This window comes from Miscanthus floridulus, chromosome 12 (genome assembly GCF_019320115.1).
Source record: "Miscanthus floridulus cultivar M001 chromosome 12, ASM1932011v1, whole genome shotgun sequence".
In the NCBI taxonomy this organism is placed as follows: Eukaryota; Viridiplantae; Streptophyta; class Magnoliopsida; order Poales; family Poaceae; genus Miscanthus; species Miscanthus floridulus.
The window spans coordinates 48,919,178-48,937,352 of record NC_089591.1 but is presented as its reverse complement, the minus strand read 5'-3'; the positions used below and the strand labels follow the sequence as shown (position 1 = coordinate 48,937,352).

Here is an 18,175-nt window from a genome sequence, read left to right as displayed (position 1 = left end):
GCACGGCGATGGCCCCCCAACTCCCGGTGGGTGATTTCGTAGTTCAAAATGCCGCGCGGGGTGCCTGGGGTCGCATCTCTTGCAGCTGCAGCCTCGCAGGCAACCCCGCCCGCCCCTCCAAAACGTTTGGAATGTAGAAATTTCATATGGATCCTGAAATAGTTTTATAGGAACATTTTTTTTCAATTTGCATAAATTTCAAAGAAACTTTAGCAGTTCGAGGAGCTGGCACTGGTAGAAGAACAAATCATATCTTGTCTGACTCAGAGCTAAATAACTATACACTATATTACATGATCAAAGTGTTACTGTGCTCGTGCCATAATTTAATTACAATATTTTCGGTGATGGTACAATAATGTACACGGTCCGACAATAGCTAAATTGCCTATCCCTATTGTACAACTCATCAGTTCCTCTGGTAGAACTGTAATTTCATCGTTTCAATCCGTTAGGTGCTAGTATTCAAAATCCTGTTTGGCATCGATGGATGCAAAAATAACATCTGCTTTGACGTATCTCCTATATCCTTCCTGTGATGCAGTGTCGCGTCTTTACCGAATGCTGAACAGTACAGTGTGGCTGATGATAGGAGTGGTGGCTGGTGTCTCCATTCATGCTGCCTGAGCGACTTGCTGTTGCTGCTGCTGCCCCTGCTGCTTCCCACTTCTTGCGGATTCGTATGGGAGCGTGTTCAGCACCTTCACCCGGAACATAGCCTGTAAAGTTTTGCACAAGTTGATCATAATTCACAAGAAAAGGTTTCACATCAATTCAGGGATGATATCCATCGGATGAACAATTGGCTAAATAAGAGGAACAAACCAAATGTGAAGAAAAATAAAAGGCAAAGGACAGTAGTATAGCTACCTTCTTATCAGAACCAAACTCAATGACATCGGAGGGACGGAAACGAACTGGGAAGTTTGGTGGCACGCGGTAACGTCTACCTTCATTGCTGGACAATCACATGAAGGTCAGTGAGTAAAATCTTGCTACTGAAATTCTCGAGGAAGGCCATAGAACCATGGTTCTTTCAGGGCTTACTCGGTAATCCAGGTACCATGTTCACTCCCGAGGTCAGTCAGATAGAAAGCCTTATTCTTGCATGTGATAGTAGCATGCCTTTCTGATATCTGCAATGAAGTTCAGAAAACTGAAGACTGGTACAAGCAGTTTATGGATAGAGGCCTTGTACAATGCAACACATGAGAAGTTAGTTAAAACACTGTCATCATTTCGATTAACTAACCTGTGGAAAGGACAATGATAGGGAAGAATCTGGGTCACTAGGATCTGACCGGCTTCTGCAAAAGAAAATTCATTTGTTTTGTTCCATAAAGCCTTGATTGAGTGCAACTAGGGCAGAAATGAATTTGCTATTTAGACATACCCAACAGAGAGTGACCTCTGCTCGTCCCTAATTAAACGAATGGGCTGCAAGCTATTGCTGTTTCCTTCACTTGTTGGGAAGAGGTACCATCTGCAAATAGTATTATGAATGATTTTTTTTTGTTCAAAAGTGCTGAAATAAAGTAATAAAGCAAACACTTGTTTAACGAAATGAAATGAAAAAGAAGAAACAAAGAACATACTCTCCACCCATAGCTTGTTCCAGCGCGTCATCATCCTCAAACCATCGATAAAGCTGGTCATTTGCCTTCAGATTGATGCTAGATGTCAGTAAATATTAAATGCTGGTACGAAATCAAATTTACGGTTACTATGACAACGTACCTTGTCAGAAAGTCGGCAGCTTAAAGGTCTTCCTTCTAGCTTTGAGCTGTACACAATGAAAAGTTCCATTTGCATGAGTACGGATATGGTAATTGGGAACTAAGAACAGAGCCTGGGTGATGTTTATTTCTTTGCGTGGGACATTTAAACTAATGGAAACCTATTACTATTGCATATGTGCTTGAAATGGGAACACATGACAGTAATTAATAATTTTGGTGTGCACCTGTTGCCACCAAGCACCCAGCTCAGCATCGCAGGCATTCCATACTTGATAAAGAATCTGCCACCAACTCTTCCAGGGTGTGGTATCCGCAACTTGGTCAAAAACTACAGGTAAATAATTTTAGTATGCAGTTCAAGTAGTTTTAGTATAGAGTTCTTCAGTAATGCTCTTAGGAGGATGGTAATGAGATAATATAGTTCCGATTTCCGAACCTTATTTCAGAAATCCAATAAAATTGATGGTGACATACTTCATAACTAATTTTAAATCTTACTGAAAAGAGAATGAGATCTGTGCTTTGAGTAACAAAAACTGTGTGTGTTTATACATACCGATAAAGGTCCTAGACCAACACCCAAATATGGTCTATAGGTGGTAGCCATGATTGCTGCCATTCTTGCCAGTCCATGTATAATAGCAACACGCAGCCTTCTCTCTTTCTCATAACTGCAGGCCCAATATGCAAACGAATATTTTGCTTGTCAGCCAACTTACTATAGTATGGACCAGAGTTTAAAAACCATGCAAGAACAGGATTGCTTTGAAGTTGGAGCCAATTCAAGCATTCAAATAAAATCCAGTGGATGTTTCAAGAAACATTATCTTTATACTACTAAACATGCTAGAAAAACTTACCCCCTCAAGGAGGAAACTATGTCCATAGGAGTTTCAGTCTTGACACTCTCTTGCCAGGCATTCTCTAGCTCTACAGCCAGCTGGTAACCATCCTACAGAAACAAATACAAGGTGGTTATTGTGTTACGTAATAGATATCAACACCAGAACATATCCATGGTAGGCTAAGAAATTGCATACCTCAATAGCCATGCAGCCACCTTGACCCAGATTTGGCTGCATAGCATGCACAGAATCACCAAGCAAGGTGACACGACCTTTCCCCCAATTAATAGTAGGTGGGCGGTCGTATATATCCCGGCGAAGAACCGCTTCTTCATCAGTTGCGTTTATCAAATCAACGACATTGTCACACCATCCGTCAAATATCTCAAGCAATCTTTTCTTTTTGCCTGTTAACATTAAGCAGATGATAAAGCTTGTGGGGGGCATATCAGAAGTATTGTTCTCATTTTGATCACAACTTACAATGAGGCAGTATCTATTTCACGAATTAAGCATGAAAACTTCTGTAAGAAGGACACACCATTTTCAGGGTCAGTGCCACCAGCCTCTTCATTGTAAAAAGCATACCATTGCATTTTACCAGCACCGACATCTGAAGAGACGAAGTATTGTTTGTGACCAAGAAATACTCGGTACCTTCAACAGAGGAAAATGGAGGACATGGTTATGGCACAACGAAATTTCAGTCAATCTGAAAATCACGCCCATCATTCCATGATCCATGTAACATACCCAACTGTATCGATATCAGGTGGCACAAAATTTGCAATTCCAGTGTAGCAAGTGTAACCGGAATAGGTGGCGTCTGAATGCCCGAATAGTGTCTTCCTCACCTATCCAGAAAAGGAAACTTCAAGCAAATCAGGTTCCGTTTGTGCTTGTTTCTGACCAAAAGGAGAATTAATTGTATTACCTTTGACCATATTCCATCGGCACCAACCAAAAGGTCACCTTCAAATTTTCTACCGTCCTCCAATATCGCAGTAACCTACACTCAACCGACAAACACTGCAAGTTTAGAGACAGGCAATGGCAACTCTTGCAGCCAAATTGAAGTTGACATGGCCACAAAAACATATTTGCTCATTCACCTTACTGCCATCATCTATAAAATCGACTACATGGCTTCCATTCAATATAGCATCATCACCAACTGCTCGAGCAAGGATTTGTTGCAGCGTCATGCGGCTAATGACCCTTGTGACTGGGAGCCCCCGCTCAGCGGCAGGAGTAAACGTATCAAACTTGATGTACCTGAATCCAACTTGGCACTGTCAAATGGCTGCCTCCAGCAAAGGAATATCTAAGTTAAAGCTAACCACGCAAAAAAAAAGAGACCCCATGGAAATTTGCAAACAAAAGCTGTAAAATAAGCACCGAAAAAAATTCGGCAGCTATATATATCTCTTTAGATCTAGTAGTAATAAGAGACTTGCGTGTTAACGATAGTATCTACTACAATCAACTGAAACAGGCGACCATAACGACTAGCCAACCACCAATTGGTTCGTACTAACTGCCAATACTGCAGACAAATGAACCCTTGTCGCACTAAATTACACTAGCACCGGCCAAAGGAAGTCAAAATTTTCTCCAGGTAGCGTAAAAAACAATCAAATTCATGGTGACTTGGTGCAAGAATTTGGCTCTGGCGCGGGAACGACCCCCACTGCCTCCCTTACCAGGAGCCAGAGACGCCGTCGACAATGCCGTTGACGCGGTCCCCCGTGATGCAGCCAGAGTCCATGATCTCGTCGGCCGCAGCGGCGTCGACGGCCTCGAGCGCGGCGAGCGCGTTGCTCTGCAGCTGGATCGGGCCGCGGTACCTCCCTTCCCCGCGGACGGCGCTCATGTCCCGCTCCAGCACCAGCACCTCGAACCCCTTCCGCTTGGCGGCGAGCGCGAAGACCAGGCCGCCGATGCCGCCGCCGACCACCAGGACGCGCGCCTTCTTGGGCTCCGGCGCCGTCGGCATTGCCGCGGTGGCGACGAGCCCCGCGCGGGCGGGAGGAAGGCCGGGCCTACTACGCCTCTGCCGCGGCGCGGACGGGGAGGGGAGCGCGAGAAGGCGGAGCGCTCGGTTGCGGCGGGAGACGGGGTGGAGCGGGATCGCCGTCTGAGAGGCCCAAGAGGAGGGGAGGGAGGTCGCCTTCGGCGATGCCCGCGTTGTGCTCAGCATGGTCGTGGTATGCAAGCTTTGCTATGAGTGAGCAGCTGGTATGCTGTGCTACACTGCTACTACTTTATCGGCGGTCAGTCAGTGAGGCAGTAGCTGGAGTCAAACCTCAGCTGAGGACTCTGCTATCTCGAGACTTGAGTGTGTTTTCGATTTGGCACTGGTTCTCGGGCTGACAGGAGAGCTGGGAACTGGAAGAGGAAGCTCGTTGTCTCTGTGAAGCTCTAGATCAGAACTTCAGAAGGGTGCTTCAATGGACGCGCCTGCCAAGATATCGAATTTTATGGGGGTGGCAGGGCCGGTGCCGGAGAAGAATGGAATTTGCAGCGGAGCGGAGACCGAAACTGCGGTCGGTGCCGCTTTCGGCCTCTAGTGCAGGAAGGAAGGAGGGGGTGGTGGATTGGTGGAAGCTTTGCCTCGGTGCGGTTGGGCGGTCGGTTGGACGTGGCGGCCGTGGGTTGCCTGCCGCGCGGCGCAGACCACGCGAGGTGGGGTACCCCGGATAGAAAGCGAAACGGGCACCATTTTTTACCGGCCGACCAGACCAGGCGATCAGGCCGCGCCATGCCCGGATGCTCCATAGTAGTAGTCCATACTCCCACGGCAACTAGCCGGAAGCAGGCAACTCGATCGTTTGGTCCCGTCGGGCGGGTCGGCCGCCATGGGCGGCACGGCGCTTCCTCCCTGGGACCCTGACCCTAGGTTGCTGGTTGGCCTTGTGCGCCGCGCGCACCACGTGCGGCGATCTGCCGAGGTCGGCAGCGTGCTGGCACAGGTGACGTCTAAAATCGTGTGGTCGGATGAGATTGCCGCAGCGAATTGACTTTGCTGCGCGTCATGCTCGTGCGTATAATCTGTTAAGGATAACCGAATTCCAAGGCGCTGCACTTTGTAGAGTAGTAGCGTAGCGGTGCGCACCAGACGGCGGCGCTAGGGCGGCAGATGCAAAGACGCGAGCACAGCGCACGCAGAAACAGGGCAAGTGATCCGAATCCGAGACACAGAGAGCAAGTTGCACTTTGCAGGAAAGGAAGGAGGAATGGGGGTGGGGCGTACCAGGAGCCGGACATGCCGTCGACGAGGCCGTTGATGCGGTCGCCGGTGACGCAGCCGACGCGCATGACCTCCTCGGCGACGGACATGTCGATGGCCTCGAGCGCGGCCAGCGCGTTGCTCTGGATCTGGATGGGCCCGCGGTACTGCCCTTCCCCGCGCACCGCGCTCATGTCGCGCTCGAACACCGTCACGTCGTACCCCTTGCGCCGCGCCGCCAGCGCGAACACCAGCCCGCCGATGCCGCCACCGGCCACCAGCACCCGGGGCTTCTTCTTCCGCCGCGCCTCGCCGGCCGCGGCCGCGGGGGCGGGCGCGGAAGCGACGGACGCGTCGGGAAGCCGCATTGACGCCGCCGCGCACCTGCCCCGCGCCCGCTGCCTGGCCTTGTTGCCGCCGCCGAAGCTCTGCGGATGCGGGACAGGGAGCGCGTGCTGGTGCTGTTGCGGCTCGTCGTGGCAGAAGAGGAGCGCCGAGAAGTGCGCCTTTACGGGTGAAGTGGCGGAGAGCAGCGCCATGGGCGCGGCGACCTGCAGTTGAGCAGAACAGGAAGCTTGCTTTGCGAAGGAGAAGACGTTGGGCGAGTGGAACTGGATCAGTGGAGGGAGGTGTTATGCCGTGCTGCCCGTGCAACTCTGCTTCTGGAAGTTTGCCATTGAGCAGAGGCTGTGAAAGGTGGAGCAGACGGGAGCTGGAAGGGACTGCCGGACTGGTGGTGCTGAGGGGAGGAGGAACTGGAGCCAATCACCTGATCCCATTTGGAAGAACGGATCTTGCGGGACCAGGATTTTATCTTGCCATGTCCTCACCATCCTCTGCGGACACTACGTGGCGGCAACTCTGTAGCTCACCGTGCAACAGTGGATAGCACAGGCCTGCTGAGGTTAAGGCTAACTCCGTTTTAAATTACAAGACGTTTAAGAACTATTTTATTTTTTACGCTGTTGGCTTATGCAAATCTACGTAATCTAATAGAAAAAAATTGGGCGTACTAGTTAATGCTGCATTGACATGCTTTGAGCATTGTGCAAGTCTGCAAAACAGCCTATGCAAAGTAACCAAACATGAGCAAACTGCACTGCAGAAGCCTAGATACGGACTAATGTAGCTAATGATGCATTGACATGCTTTGAGCACTGTGTAAGTCTACAAAAGAGCCTCTGCAAGTTATTGAACATGGGCAAACCGCACTGCACAAACCTGGATACAGACTCATGCAAACGACCAATCACATCCATCGGTAAGTAGTGCCTAGTTGAGTAGTACTAGCTAGTGCAATCTTAGATCATGCCTTTTTTTAGGTAGGAGTTTAAGGACCTTGAGAGGGTCCATTGGAGCGAGAGCTTGATGGGGTGTCAGAGGGGCTAAGTTAAGGCATGATTGGTAGTGCGATTGAGGAGCGTGCAACCTTGTCTTCCTCCACAGCGGTGCCATTGCCCTCATTGCCTCGCTTGTGCTCCCGTCATCCGCGACTGGTCTCGAGGCCTCCTAGTCGCCTCAACCGCCCCGCAGACCCTTTCCCTCCTTCCACTGGCGACTGACGGCTCTTGTTGTTGCCGCCTCGACCCCGACATCCCATGAGCACTTGCTCTCCTTTAACCAGTTGAGGAGCGATGCTCCCACCGCCAGCCTTGTCTACCGTCCCAGCCAATCCTCCTGCCACCCCAGCTCTAGCAGTGTCCTTGCTACCTCACTGCACCGTCGGGTCACCACTGTGTCGCAGCCGCCTCTCCCAACCCTGCTTTTAGGTCCGCTGAGTAGAACTAGAACCATAATCTTTACCCTTACTTCTTCTCTAATGGGTCTAGGATGGAAGTTAGGGTTGCACGGGCAACTGAGCACAATAGAGATTGTGATTTTAGAGTCGGTTGTTTTTGAAGATCGAGTAGAGATTTTGCTAGAGATTCCCATCGGCTTTTATAATAACATATGGGCCTTCCTCGTATGTCCTATTTGGTTGAGCTTCTAGATTCGTTTTCTTGAACGTAAAAGAGAAAAATAGTTAACAATGGGAAACACAAATTCAAACCAACCGAACTTTTTTTTTGGTTCTCGCACTATAAGTGAGAAACAGCCAAATCTGCATTTCAAGCAACATTTTTTTTGAAAGAGACAGTTTTCCAAAGAAACTGAAACACTACCAAATTTTTCATGCAACCTTTAGGCCCCCTTTAGAAGGTGGGGTTTTTACTGTTCCTACACTTTTCGTGTGAAAAAATAACTAATCCCTGTTAAATTTATATACAATTTCGATACAATTTCTGCGTTCTAAAGAGAGTCTTACTAAGAGATGCTTTTAACTACCACAAACATTTATGTAGCATTGAGTTTCCACAAAAGATCGTCCATACAACTAGAGAAGCACGCGCGGAGACGTGGCAAGTTGCTACATCATAGGCCAGCTTTGATCTTTATCTTTCGCCCCTCTGAAGCGATGTTGGACTCGGTTGCTGAGAGCGAGCGTTCGAAGATATTTACAATGAGAACTTGAACTTTCCACCTCATGATCTAAAAACAGCAAAAAAAAAATACTTGCAGTAACTGTGCAATACCATTTTAATTCTTAAGACCTTCATAAATCTGCTTGACATCGATGACAAAGCATAGGCACAGTCCAAACAAAAAGGCAAGAGGAATATGTTTGTTCAGTACACAATAAAGTATGTCGGCATCAACAGCAATGAACAAGCAGCATATATTTAGACAGCAAGAACTTCACGCTCTGCCACAGAGATGCTCTCATTTACTTACCCTAAAATATACCGGAGAAAATTACACAAATCGAACCAGCAAAATATTAGCTTTAACCATGGTCCATGGGGAGTATATGTACTTCCACAATCATAATTTAAAAAAAAAAGGATGCCATGGTTTCCAGTTATCATGAGGCACTTGATTATCTAGTAAACATGTTCCGAATTTTTTTTGTATTCTTATTAGCATGGATGAAGATGCCATGGTTTCCAGGCATCGTGAACCACTTGATTATCTAGTGAACATCTTCCTAAATTTCTTGCATTCTAATGCATGGATGAGCTTGAGACTCATCTGAGATTTTATCATTTTAGAGTTCCTAAAAGAATAAAAGAATTGCTCCTAAGAAAGAGGAGCTATTTGGTCATCAAGGGTGGCGCCAGTTTTTGTCTGAAGTTTGGCTGTGTCATCACTCATCAGGCCTTAGTGGCAGCAGGTGTTGGAGCAGCGCCTCCAGTAGTCGGCCTGGAGGATTGAAAAATAGCCCCCATTAAGTGATAATGAAAAATCCTACAGGTTAATGTTGACAAGGGACCAGTATCAGCAAATAGAAATACTTACAGTCCAACCATGACTTTAAAAGCATCATAGATACCCCACTGGGCACCGGTGAGGGTACCAATCATCACGATACGCAATGGGAGCCCACGCGTAAATAGCCCCACTAGACCAATCTTCTTCACAGCCTGAGCAAGCATTACACAAATGGTAAGTGCAAAAAACAAGGTAAACAAAGAAAATAATATCTAATTGTCTAGAAAACATACATCGCCGACCGTTGCCCCCTTGGCATTGTTGAGGAAGGAAACAAGGTTATCAGCTGGGTGAGAAACAATTGCACAGAACACCCCAGCAATGTAGCCACCAGCAAAGCTCACTACAAGCTGGAGATTCTTGCTGCATTCGTTTTTGGGAGCAGGGATGGCATACTTGTAGATCATCTCAACAACAGTCTCGAAAGAGGCAAATTTCATCATAGTGTCTGCATTAAGTAAAACCATAAGATGCTGGACAGTCCTTCAGGTTAAATATCAAAGCAAAATAAAAGAATAAAACTTGGTACAAAGCAAGCTCATATGCTCCAAAATTAGTTCACACCGTACACGTTTAGGAAATCTAATATGTTATAGTCATTGATGTAGCAACGCAAGCAAAATAGGGGCCTAATAATACAAATTCCCATGTCCATTCCCCACAAGTAATTAAGAGTTTAGCTCCCACTGTAATGGAGACAAGCAGACTAAATAATATCACTATGAGCATAGAGGCATCCATAACAACCAGCACCCAAGAATCATGTGTGCAGTATGGTCACGTTTTCCCTTTGGGGGGTATGCACTCGGGGAGTACTAACTGTAAGCATTTGATTAATGAACTAATGTACACCACTTCATTGGAGTCTAGCTCCATAGCAAGAGATAGCTCAAGCAGTGTGGTAAATTAATATACGCACACATAAAATCTTGAAAATTATAGTGTGATTTCAAGAAGAACTATGTGCATGAAAATGCATGTCTTAGCATGCAGGTACATAAGTTAAACACAACAAGAGATAATTATGTGTACAGAAAATACGTGATATTAGATGGTTATAAGTGCCAAATGCTCATAGCTGATTATCAAATACACAAATTTAAAACTAATTAGTGTCAAATCCTCTATCCTCTACAACATAAACCTGATGTGTTTTTTAATGTACACAAAATTGGAGTCCAGCTCTGGTTTTAAAAAAATGGAGTCCAGCTCTAGAAAACACAAGCAGTGCGGATAATTTAACTGCACACATAAATTCTTGAAACCATACACAATTTCAAGAACTATGTGCATCAAAACTAATATTATAGCGACCATATTTTATACATAATTAAAAAGAGATGTAAACAATTGAGTGCCGACAAGACTTGTCATCCTAAAGAAATGATATTATTATTTACAGCTGATAGTCAATGATTTCAAATGCATGAAAATCCTTTGAGCAACTAACCAATATACACCATCTCATTGGAGTCTAGGTCCAGTTATAATGGAGATGACTCAAGCAGTGTGGAAATATCTATATATGCACACATAAAATCTTGAAAATCATTACACGATCTCAAGAAGAACTATGTGCACCAGAACTACATTCTAGTAAACCTAACATTGACACCATAATAAGAAAACGAAATGTCAACAAGTGAGATTATAAGACTTATGATGAGTAAGAAAGGGCACCATTTTCAAAGCTGATGATCAGTGTGACTCCAAAAGCATAAAATCCATTTATTAATTAAGAAATATACACCATCTCATTGGAGTCTAGGACCATGTCACAGTGGAGATGACTCAAGCAGCGTGGAATATCAATATATGCACACATAAAATCTTGAAAATCATTATACGATTTCAAGAACTATGTGCACCAGAACTAATATTCTTGCAAAACTAAATTTTTGTGCTAATAAAAAAACAAAGATATCAACAAGTATGAATGATAATGAAGACTGTCATCAGTGAGAAATGAGACCAGTATCCATAGCCGTTCCATGAATTCTACAACACTAAATTTGTTGCACACTCGGTGAGTTAAATATGTACACGAATCACGTAGCATGAGTGAAGTTGCATCACCAATACTAAAGAAGATATCATCCATTTATTTCATTGCATCATTAACATCACAGTTGAGATTACAAACACAAAAAATGCTTATCGCTAGAGTGGCAACCCTTTTGAAAAACAAGATAAGTTTGATCATCATCTTAGCAATACAAAATCTACTTTTTCAAAGCTTACATACCAATTATTTCAACAGTTGATTCTTAAGGGGCACAAACATAGTATAGTAAAAAATTAGAAAGGAAAGCGATTCAAATTTATGTGACAGTTGACAACAAGCAGGAAGTAGGTACTTACAAGGAATTTGTCGGCCCCAGAGTGGAACAATTCCTTTATACAGTCTGGAAAATTTGACAGTGTTAAAAAAAGTGAAGACATGGATACAGAAATAAAGTAGGCAAACCTCAACTCACCCAGAATAGCCTTCAGCTTTCACAAAGTTCGGAAGGCCATCTAATAAACCTCTTGCAAAGCCAGGCTGCGTCTGCACACGGACCTTAATAGCTTCCATGGGGCAGAGGGCAATATCTGCAATCACTTCAGCTGAAGCAGAACCCGCAAGGTAAATCAAAGTCTTGTACTTGGTAGCATACTCAGGGCCAGCAATATCCGAGTAATACTTCTTGAAGAACTCATAGAAACCGAACTTGCATGCCCCCTGGGCACTGTATCCAAGTAGGGTAGGTACCCAGCCCCTGAAAAACCCCTTGGCCCCTTGCTCTTTCAACAAAACACCGAAACCGGATGAGATGCTCTTGTACTTGGCTGGATCTATCTGACAAATCGGCCAATAAAAGTTTTCATTAGCAATCAGTTCATAACGACAACTATTCATTGAAAATGAACATAAACAACTAGCATGAATGTAATCATTGAGGTTTAGCTCTTTCAGTGTAGGCTACCACGAAAATGAAAATGTGATAGCATATTTATAGAGCATTACACAAAATGTACGGTTGCAGCTGGTTGCCTGGTTCGAGTATGATGTACTCGCATCAAACAACCGTCTAATAACTCTAAAAATAGAGATTACATCACGAATAATCCTACCAATCGAAATGGGGAACATCGCACAAATAACTCATCTATCCAAATCGAGCCAGCCACTACGGGATACAGTAGTTTTGCCGAGTGCCAGGGGCACTCGGCAACTGCTTTGCAGTGTGTAACACTCGGCATACAACACACGGCATCTGTGTGTCGGCAAATAGCTATTTGCCGAGTGTTTTTTTATCGCGCACTCGGCAAATGGTTTGCCAAGTGTCAAATTTAACACTCGGCAAAAAAATTAGTTTGCCGAGTGTTTTTCAAAATACACTCGGCAAACCTATTTTCCAAAAAAAAAAATTATCCGGACAGCAAGGAAATCAACCTCTGTGGATGCAAACCAATAATCATTCAGCAGTTTGAAGCACACCAGGCCACACCAGGCCCGAAGTGCGCCGTGGACCGGGCCGCCGCCCCCGACGCCGGTGAAAGCCGGAGAGCACCACCTCCGACCCGCTTCGGCTCAAACGCACGGAGCTGGTGCTGCTCGCCGCCGGGGCTCCGTCGAGGCTGCCGTGCTCGCCCGCGAGATCGCTGCACGAAGGCACAGAGCACGGCACCACCACTTCATCAAATACCTGAAAGGCACAAACACGTTCAAAACACTCACACCAGAGGCTCGGAGAGTCGAAAAGCACTCCCTCACCTGGCCCCAACGTCGACGATGGCTATCAACCGGGCCCCGACATCGACGATGGCTACCGTCGCCTCCTTGGCCGTCGACCCGCACCATCTCCTTGGCCCGCCGCCTCATCCTCAGCAGGTGAACGGGCGAGATCCAGCGCCACCATCTTCTCGGCCGGCACTGCCTCGCTGGCCTGCCGCCTCTTCGTCAGCTGATGCGTGGGCGAGATCCGGCGCTGCTGTGTGCTGGGACCGCCCCAGGCTCGCTGGTGCGGGGAGAACTCGCGGCTGCGCCGCTGCGGGGAGACGTCGCGTCGGCGCTGGTGCGGTGCCGCGTCGCGCCGCCGTGGCACAGCCGGTGGAGGTGGCTGCTCCCGTCGCGGCGGCGATGCAGGCACGCGAGGCGGAGTCGGCGAGGCAATGGAGGTTGGATGGGGATTTTTTTTTTTTTTTTTTTTTTTTGCCTGGCGTCGATGGCGGGTTGGGGAAAGGATAAGTCCGAGGGGAGCGGGACATCTCATTATTTGCCACTCTTACGGATGCCGACTCTCTGATTGCCAATTTTATGGTGGCAACTACAAAAATGTCCTAGAAAATAATAACTCGCCTAATATTTTGTCATTTTTGTTGACGTGACATGCCAGATCAGCCAGCCAGCTTGAAAACGGCCCGTTGACGCTCGAAGACCGAAGCCAAAAGACCATTCTGCCCCCGCCGTGTATTGCTTAACCAGCGCCGTCTCTCCCCCTCCCATCTGTTCAGTCCACTCGCTTCTCTCCGGGATTCTCTCCCGTCCCTCCCCTTTCATTCCCCGTGGCGGCGCTTGCTCGAGGCGGGCAGGTGGGAGCTCGACGGCGGCGCCAAGTCGCGTCCCCCAAGTCGCAGGACGGCACGACGCCTGCAAGGTTAGATCTACTTCCTTCTTCTACCTACGCGCGGCATCTGTGAATGTGGGGATTCCTGATGCTAGGGTTTCCTAATTTTCGTGTGTTGATGTAGGATTCGGATGTAGAGCAAACCATTAGCCACGATAGTGTTGTCTCCGTGCCCCCCGTGGTATATTTCATTGTTATGGCATGTATGTGAGGGGATCCCGTATGTGAGGGATGTCCTAACTCCCGATTTGTTTGTTTTGCTTGTCACTGTCAAGATTGATCCTGACAATGCTTTTAGAATCCATGTTAGCGTTGATAAATACACTTTGGCTAACGACTATGGAGTGGTTGACCTAGATGCTCAAGAACATGACCTGTGGTTTGACAGTAGCAATGTATACACACTGAATGACTTTGTAGATGATATGGCCAGCAAGATCATTTGGGGCCGCAGTCAGCAACTGCTTATTTGGGGTGTTGACATTGACAGTGGAACAGAGTGGAAGGTTACTAGCAGTGATCAGTTTGAGGAGATGATAATGTCTAGGATGGATGAGAAGGTAATGCATGTTAGTTGTGATGTTGTTGAGAAAGATGTAGTTGGTCTGAATGATGTTGTTAGCAGAGCAAACAAAGGTGGGTCTTCTACTACTGCTGCCCATTCTGGTGTGACAAATGCAGGACATGCAGAGAATGCAGAAGGCTTAGGTGACACTTGTAGTACTCCTGAAGAAGGTAGAGCTGAAGAAAATGTGGTTGATTGGAACACATTGACTATATTGGCTGATGAGAACTGTGATGGTGAAGCTAATGCTGTGGTAGATGAGGATCAAATCTATGAGGCTTTTGGATTCAAGGCAGCAGATGAGGCTACTGCAGATGAGGTTCCTATTCCTAACATACCTGCTGATGTGGAGGATGAAATGAATGAGGCAGCAATCCCTATTAATGATGACCTAGGAGATGAGCCAATGTTTGGTTGGGATAGAGACAACCCTGACATGAGTGTTGGGACACTGTATCCTTGCATGGATGATTTTAGGATGGCAGTTAGGCAGCATGCTATTGTGAATGAGTTTCAATTGGGGACAGAGAAGTCTGACAAGGAGAGGTTTAGGGGCTACTGCAGTTCCAAGGGCTGCCCATGGAAAATTAGAGCTAGAACACTGAAGGATGGCAGTGTCAAGGTACCAATACTAACACTTTTTTTGTCCTTTTGGTGTAACCTTATTTCTGATATTTGCATGTTGTATATGAATTTATCTTAACTATTTCTGACATTTCTTCATGTATGTGCAGATCCAAATCAATAAGGGTACCCACAAGTGTCCTTCAAAGAGTAGAGTTCTTGGGAGGATGGCATCCCAGAAGTGGATTGCTGAGAGGGCTATACCACTATTGAAGGATAATCCTGAGATGGGCCCCAAAGCTATAAAGGAAGAGTTAGAGAAGAAGTACAACATAAAGATTCCATATCAGACTATATTTTATGGGAGACAGAGGGCTGCAGATAAATTATTTGATAAGTGGGATGATTGTTTTGATTATTTGTTTAGATTCAAGGCTGAGATTGAGCTTAGGTCTCCTGGTAGTGTAGTTGAGATAGATACAGTTACTGTGGAAGGCAAGGTTCACTTCAGTAGATTTTTTTATGCCTTCAAAGCAAGTATAGATGGATTTAGAGATGGCTGCAGACCCTATATTAGTGTAGATTCAACTGCTCTCAATGGTGAGTGGAATGGCCACATGCCTGCAGCCAATGCAATAGATGGCCACAATTGGTTGTACCCAATTGCTTTTGGCTTCTTTGATTCAGAGACCAAGGATAATTGAACTTGGTTCATGGAACAGTTAGGAAAAGCAATAGGGCCAATGAACCACTTGGCTATATGCACTGATGCATGCAAAGGGCTAGAAGCAGCTGTGAAAAAGGTTTTCCCTGGAGCAGAGCAGAGAGAGTGTTTCAGACATCTCATGGAAAATATGAAGAAAAGATTTACAGGAAATGCCTATGCCAAGTACATGTGGCCAGCAGCAAGGGCATGCACAGTAGAGAAGTTCAATAAATTGATGGACAAAGTTATTGAAGCCTATCCAGGAGTTGTTCCATGGTTATTCTAGCCCAATTAGTCTACGAAGGAAGAAGAAGTGCGGAGAGAAGCGAACAGATGGGAGGGGGAGAGACGGCGCTGGTTAAGCAATACACGGCGGGGGCAGAATGGTCTTTTGGCTTCGGTCTTCGAGCGTCAACGACCCATTTTCAAGCTGGCTGGCTGATCTGGCATGCCACGTCAGCAAAAATGGCAAAATATTAGGCGAGTTACTATTTTCTAGGACATTTTTGTAGTTGCCACCACAAAGTTGGCAATCAGAGAGTCGGCCTCCGTAAGAGTGGCAAATAATTAGATGTCCCGAGGGGAGCAAGCAAGCAGGAGGGGTGGGCTGGTTATTAAGGCCCTGTCTAGTTCTCTCTCGAAATGCCAAATTTTTCAAGATTCTTCGTCGCATTGAATCTTTGGACGCATGCATGAAGCATTAAATATAAATAAAAAATAAAATTAATTACACAGTTTAAACGAAATCCACGAGACGAATCTTTTAAGCCTAATTAAACTATGATTGGATACTAATTACTAAATAATAACAAAAACGCTACAGTATCGTTTTGCCAAAAATTTCGGCAACCAAACTGGCCCTAAGTGGATTTTTGTCCTTGCCGAGTGTCCTAAAATTTTTTTAAAATAAAAGATTTTTATTTTTTTGCCGAGTATTCTAGAGCTGGACACTCAACAAAGTTTTTTATTTTTGTTCTTTTTTTCTAAAAAATATATTTTATTCCTTTGCTGTGTGTCCTAGATCTGGACATTCGGTAAAAAAAAATTATTTTTTTTCTTCTCCTTCGTTCATAGAAAAAAAGATTTTTTCCGTTTGCCGAGTGTCCTAGATCTGGGCATTCGGTAAAGTTTTTTTTTCATTTTTTTCTGCTCCTTTCCTAGAAAAAAAGATTTTATTTCTTTGCCGAGTGTCAATAAAAAAACACTCGACAAACCCCCTCTTTGTCGAGTGTTTTTTTAACACTCGGCAAACCTCCTCTTTACCGAGTGTTTTTTTTTCGGGTGTTTTTAGGGAAACACTCGGCAAATCACTTGTTTGTCGAGTGCCCGATAGAATACACTTGGCAAACATAAAAACACTCGGCAAATTTAAGGTTTCCGGTAGTGAGCATCGAGATGCTCACATGCATGTTGCACTTGACGAGGTCGAGGGGCGTGACGGTCATGTGCGTGAGCCCGCAGCTGGTGACGCCGCCGGCCGTGCACGCCACGTAGAACGCCGATGAGTACATCTCAATCCTCCGCCCAGGCTCGCTCGGCGCCCGCGCCCAAATAGCAGGCCGTGTTGCCGCCGTAGCAGACGGCGCGGCGACCGTGCGCCCGCCCACGCTAGCGACGACAGCGGCAGCAAAGGGAGAGGCAGCGGCCGGGACCGCATAAAGGAAGCTAGGGAGCAGCGCATTCCACGAGCTCTCGGAGACTGCCATGGCGCCGAGGCAGGCTCAGAGCTCGGTTCGAGCGATTTCCTTACGGCTAGGGGCGCGGCTAAGCCTGGGGGCTCGGTGAGATGGACGCTCATCGCGGCAGCGCGATCGAGCGCGGTGTTTGTACGTGCGGGCTTGAGGCTGAAAGGTTCTAATGGCTAGAGGGGGGTGAATAGCCTAATAAAAATTTCTACAATAACACTTAACAAAAGGTTAGACAATTATGAGGTGAAACAAGAGTTGCGCTAGCCTACTTAAAATGCAAGCCACCTAACACAATTCTAGTTTAGATAGTGTATATTCACACAAAAGCTATGACACTACTCTGGCCCCGTTCGCTTGTCTTAAAAATGGCTTGTTCGGCTTCTTTTTTCAGCCGGAACAGTATTTTTCTCTCACAACAATTCAGCCAAAACAGTGTTTTTCAGCCAGTTTCAGCCAAGTTTCAGACCAGCGAACGGGGCCTCTATGTTAGTGTGCTCTCAAAGGCTAACTAAAGAGCTACACCAACCAACCAACCAAGCTCTCACAACTAGCTATACTAAAGAGCTTGTCAACTACTTTGCGGTAAAGTAAAGAGAGTGATCAAGAAGATTATATCACCATGTAGATGGAGGAACCAATCAATCACAAAGATGAATACCAATGAATACCAATCACCTCGGAATCAATGATGAACATAATGATTTTTTACCGAGGTTCACTTGCTTACCGGTAAGCTAGTCCTCGTTGTGGCGATTCACTCACTTGGAGGCTCATGCGCTAATTGGCTTCACACACCAAACCCTCAATAGGGTGCCGCACAACCAATACAAAATGAGGATCACACAAGCCACGAGCAATACACTAGAGTACCTTTTGACGCTCCGCCCGGGAAAAGTCAAGAACTCCTCACAATCACCACG

At 46.1% G+C, this 18,175-nt stretch overlaps 2 protein-coding genes and 1 pseudogene across 3 annotated transcripts; 1 reads left to right on the top strand and 2 right to left on the bottom strand.

Annotated features, from left to right (window-relative positions):
• Window positions 1-232: 232 nt before the first annotated feature.
• On the bottom strand, window positions 233-6,605 carry LOC136495372 (zeaxanthin epoxidase, chloroplastic-like). Of its 2 annotated transcripts, none has more exons than XM_066491315.1 (16): window positions 5,838-6,605; window positions 3,697-3,859; window positions 3,519-3,593; window positions 3,338-3,438; window positions 3,126-3,241; window positions 2,780-2,991; window positions 2,600-2,691; window positions 2,296-2,410; window positions 1,964-2,067; window positions 1,738-1,783; window positions 1,596-1,660; window positions 1,394-1,483; window positions 1,253-1,307; window positions 1,048-1,136; window positions 871-958; window positions 233-719 (listed from the first exon to the last, which is right to left on the bottom strand). In XM_066491315.1, exons 1-16 carry the CDS (start codon window positions 6,350-6,352, stop codon window positions 615-617), a joined length of 2,031 nt encoding a protein of 676 aa, XP_066347412.1. In that variant the 5' UTR covers window positions 6,353-6,605; the 3' UTR covers window positions 233-614. The 2 variants fall into 2 exon arrangements, with proteins under 2 accessions (XP_066347412.1, XP_066347413.1); XM_066491316.1 differs by lacking the exon at window positions 5,838-6,605 and adding an exon at window positions 4,288-5,618.
• Window positions 6,606-8,515: 1,910 nt separating this feature from the next.
• On the bottom strand, window positions 8,516-17,288 carry LOC136495374 (mitochondrial phosphate carrier protein 3, mitochondrial-like). The gene is made up of 6 exons (XM_066491317.1): window positions 16,971-17,288; window positions 11,600-11,961; window positions 11,484-11,527; window positions 9,356-9,570; window positions 9,150-9,274; window positions 8,516-9,053 (listed from the first exon to the last, which is right to left on the bottom strand). The coding sequence occupies exons 1-6, from the start codon at window positions 17,271-17,273 to the stop codon at window positions 9,005-9,007; spliced, it is 1,098 nt and encodes a 365-aa protein (XP_066347414.1). The 5' UTR covers window positions 17,274-17,288; the 3' UTR covers window positions 8,516-9,004.
• On the top strand, window positions 14,158-15,853 carry LOC136498248 (uncharacterized; annotated as a pseudogene).
• Window positions 17,289-18,175: the final 887 nt, after the last annotated feature.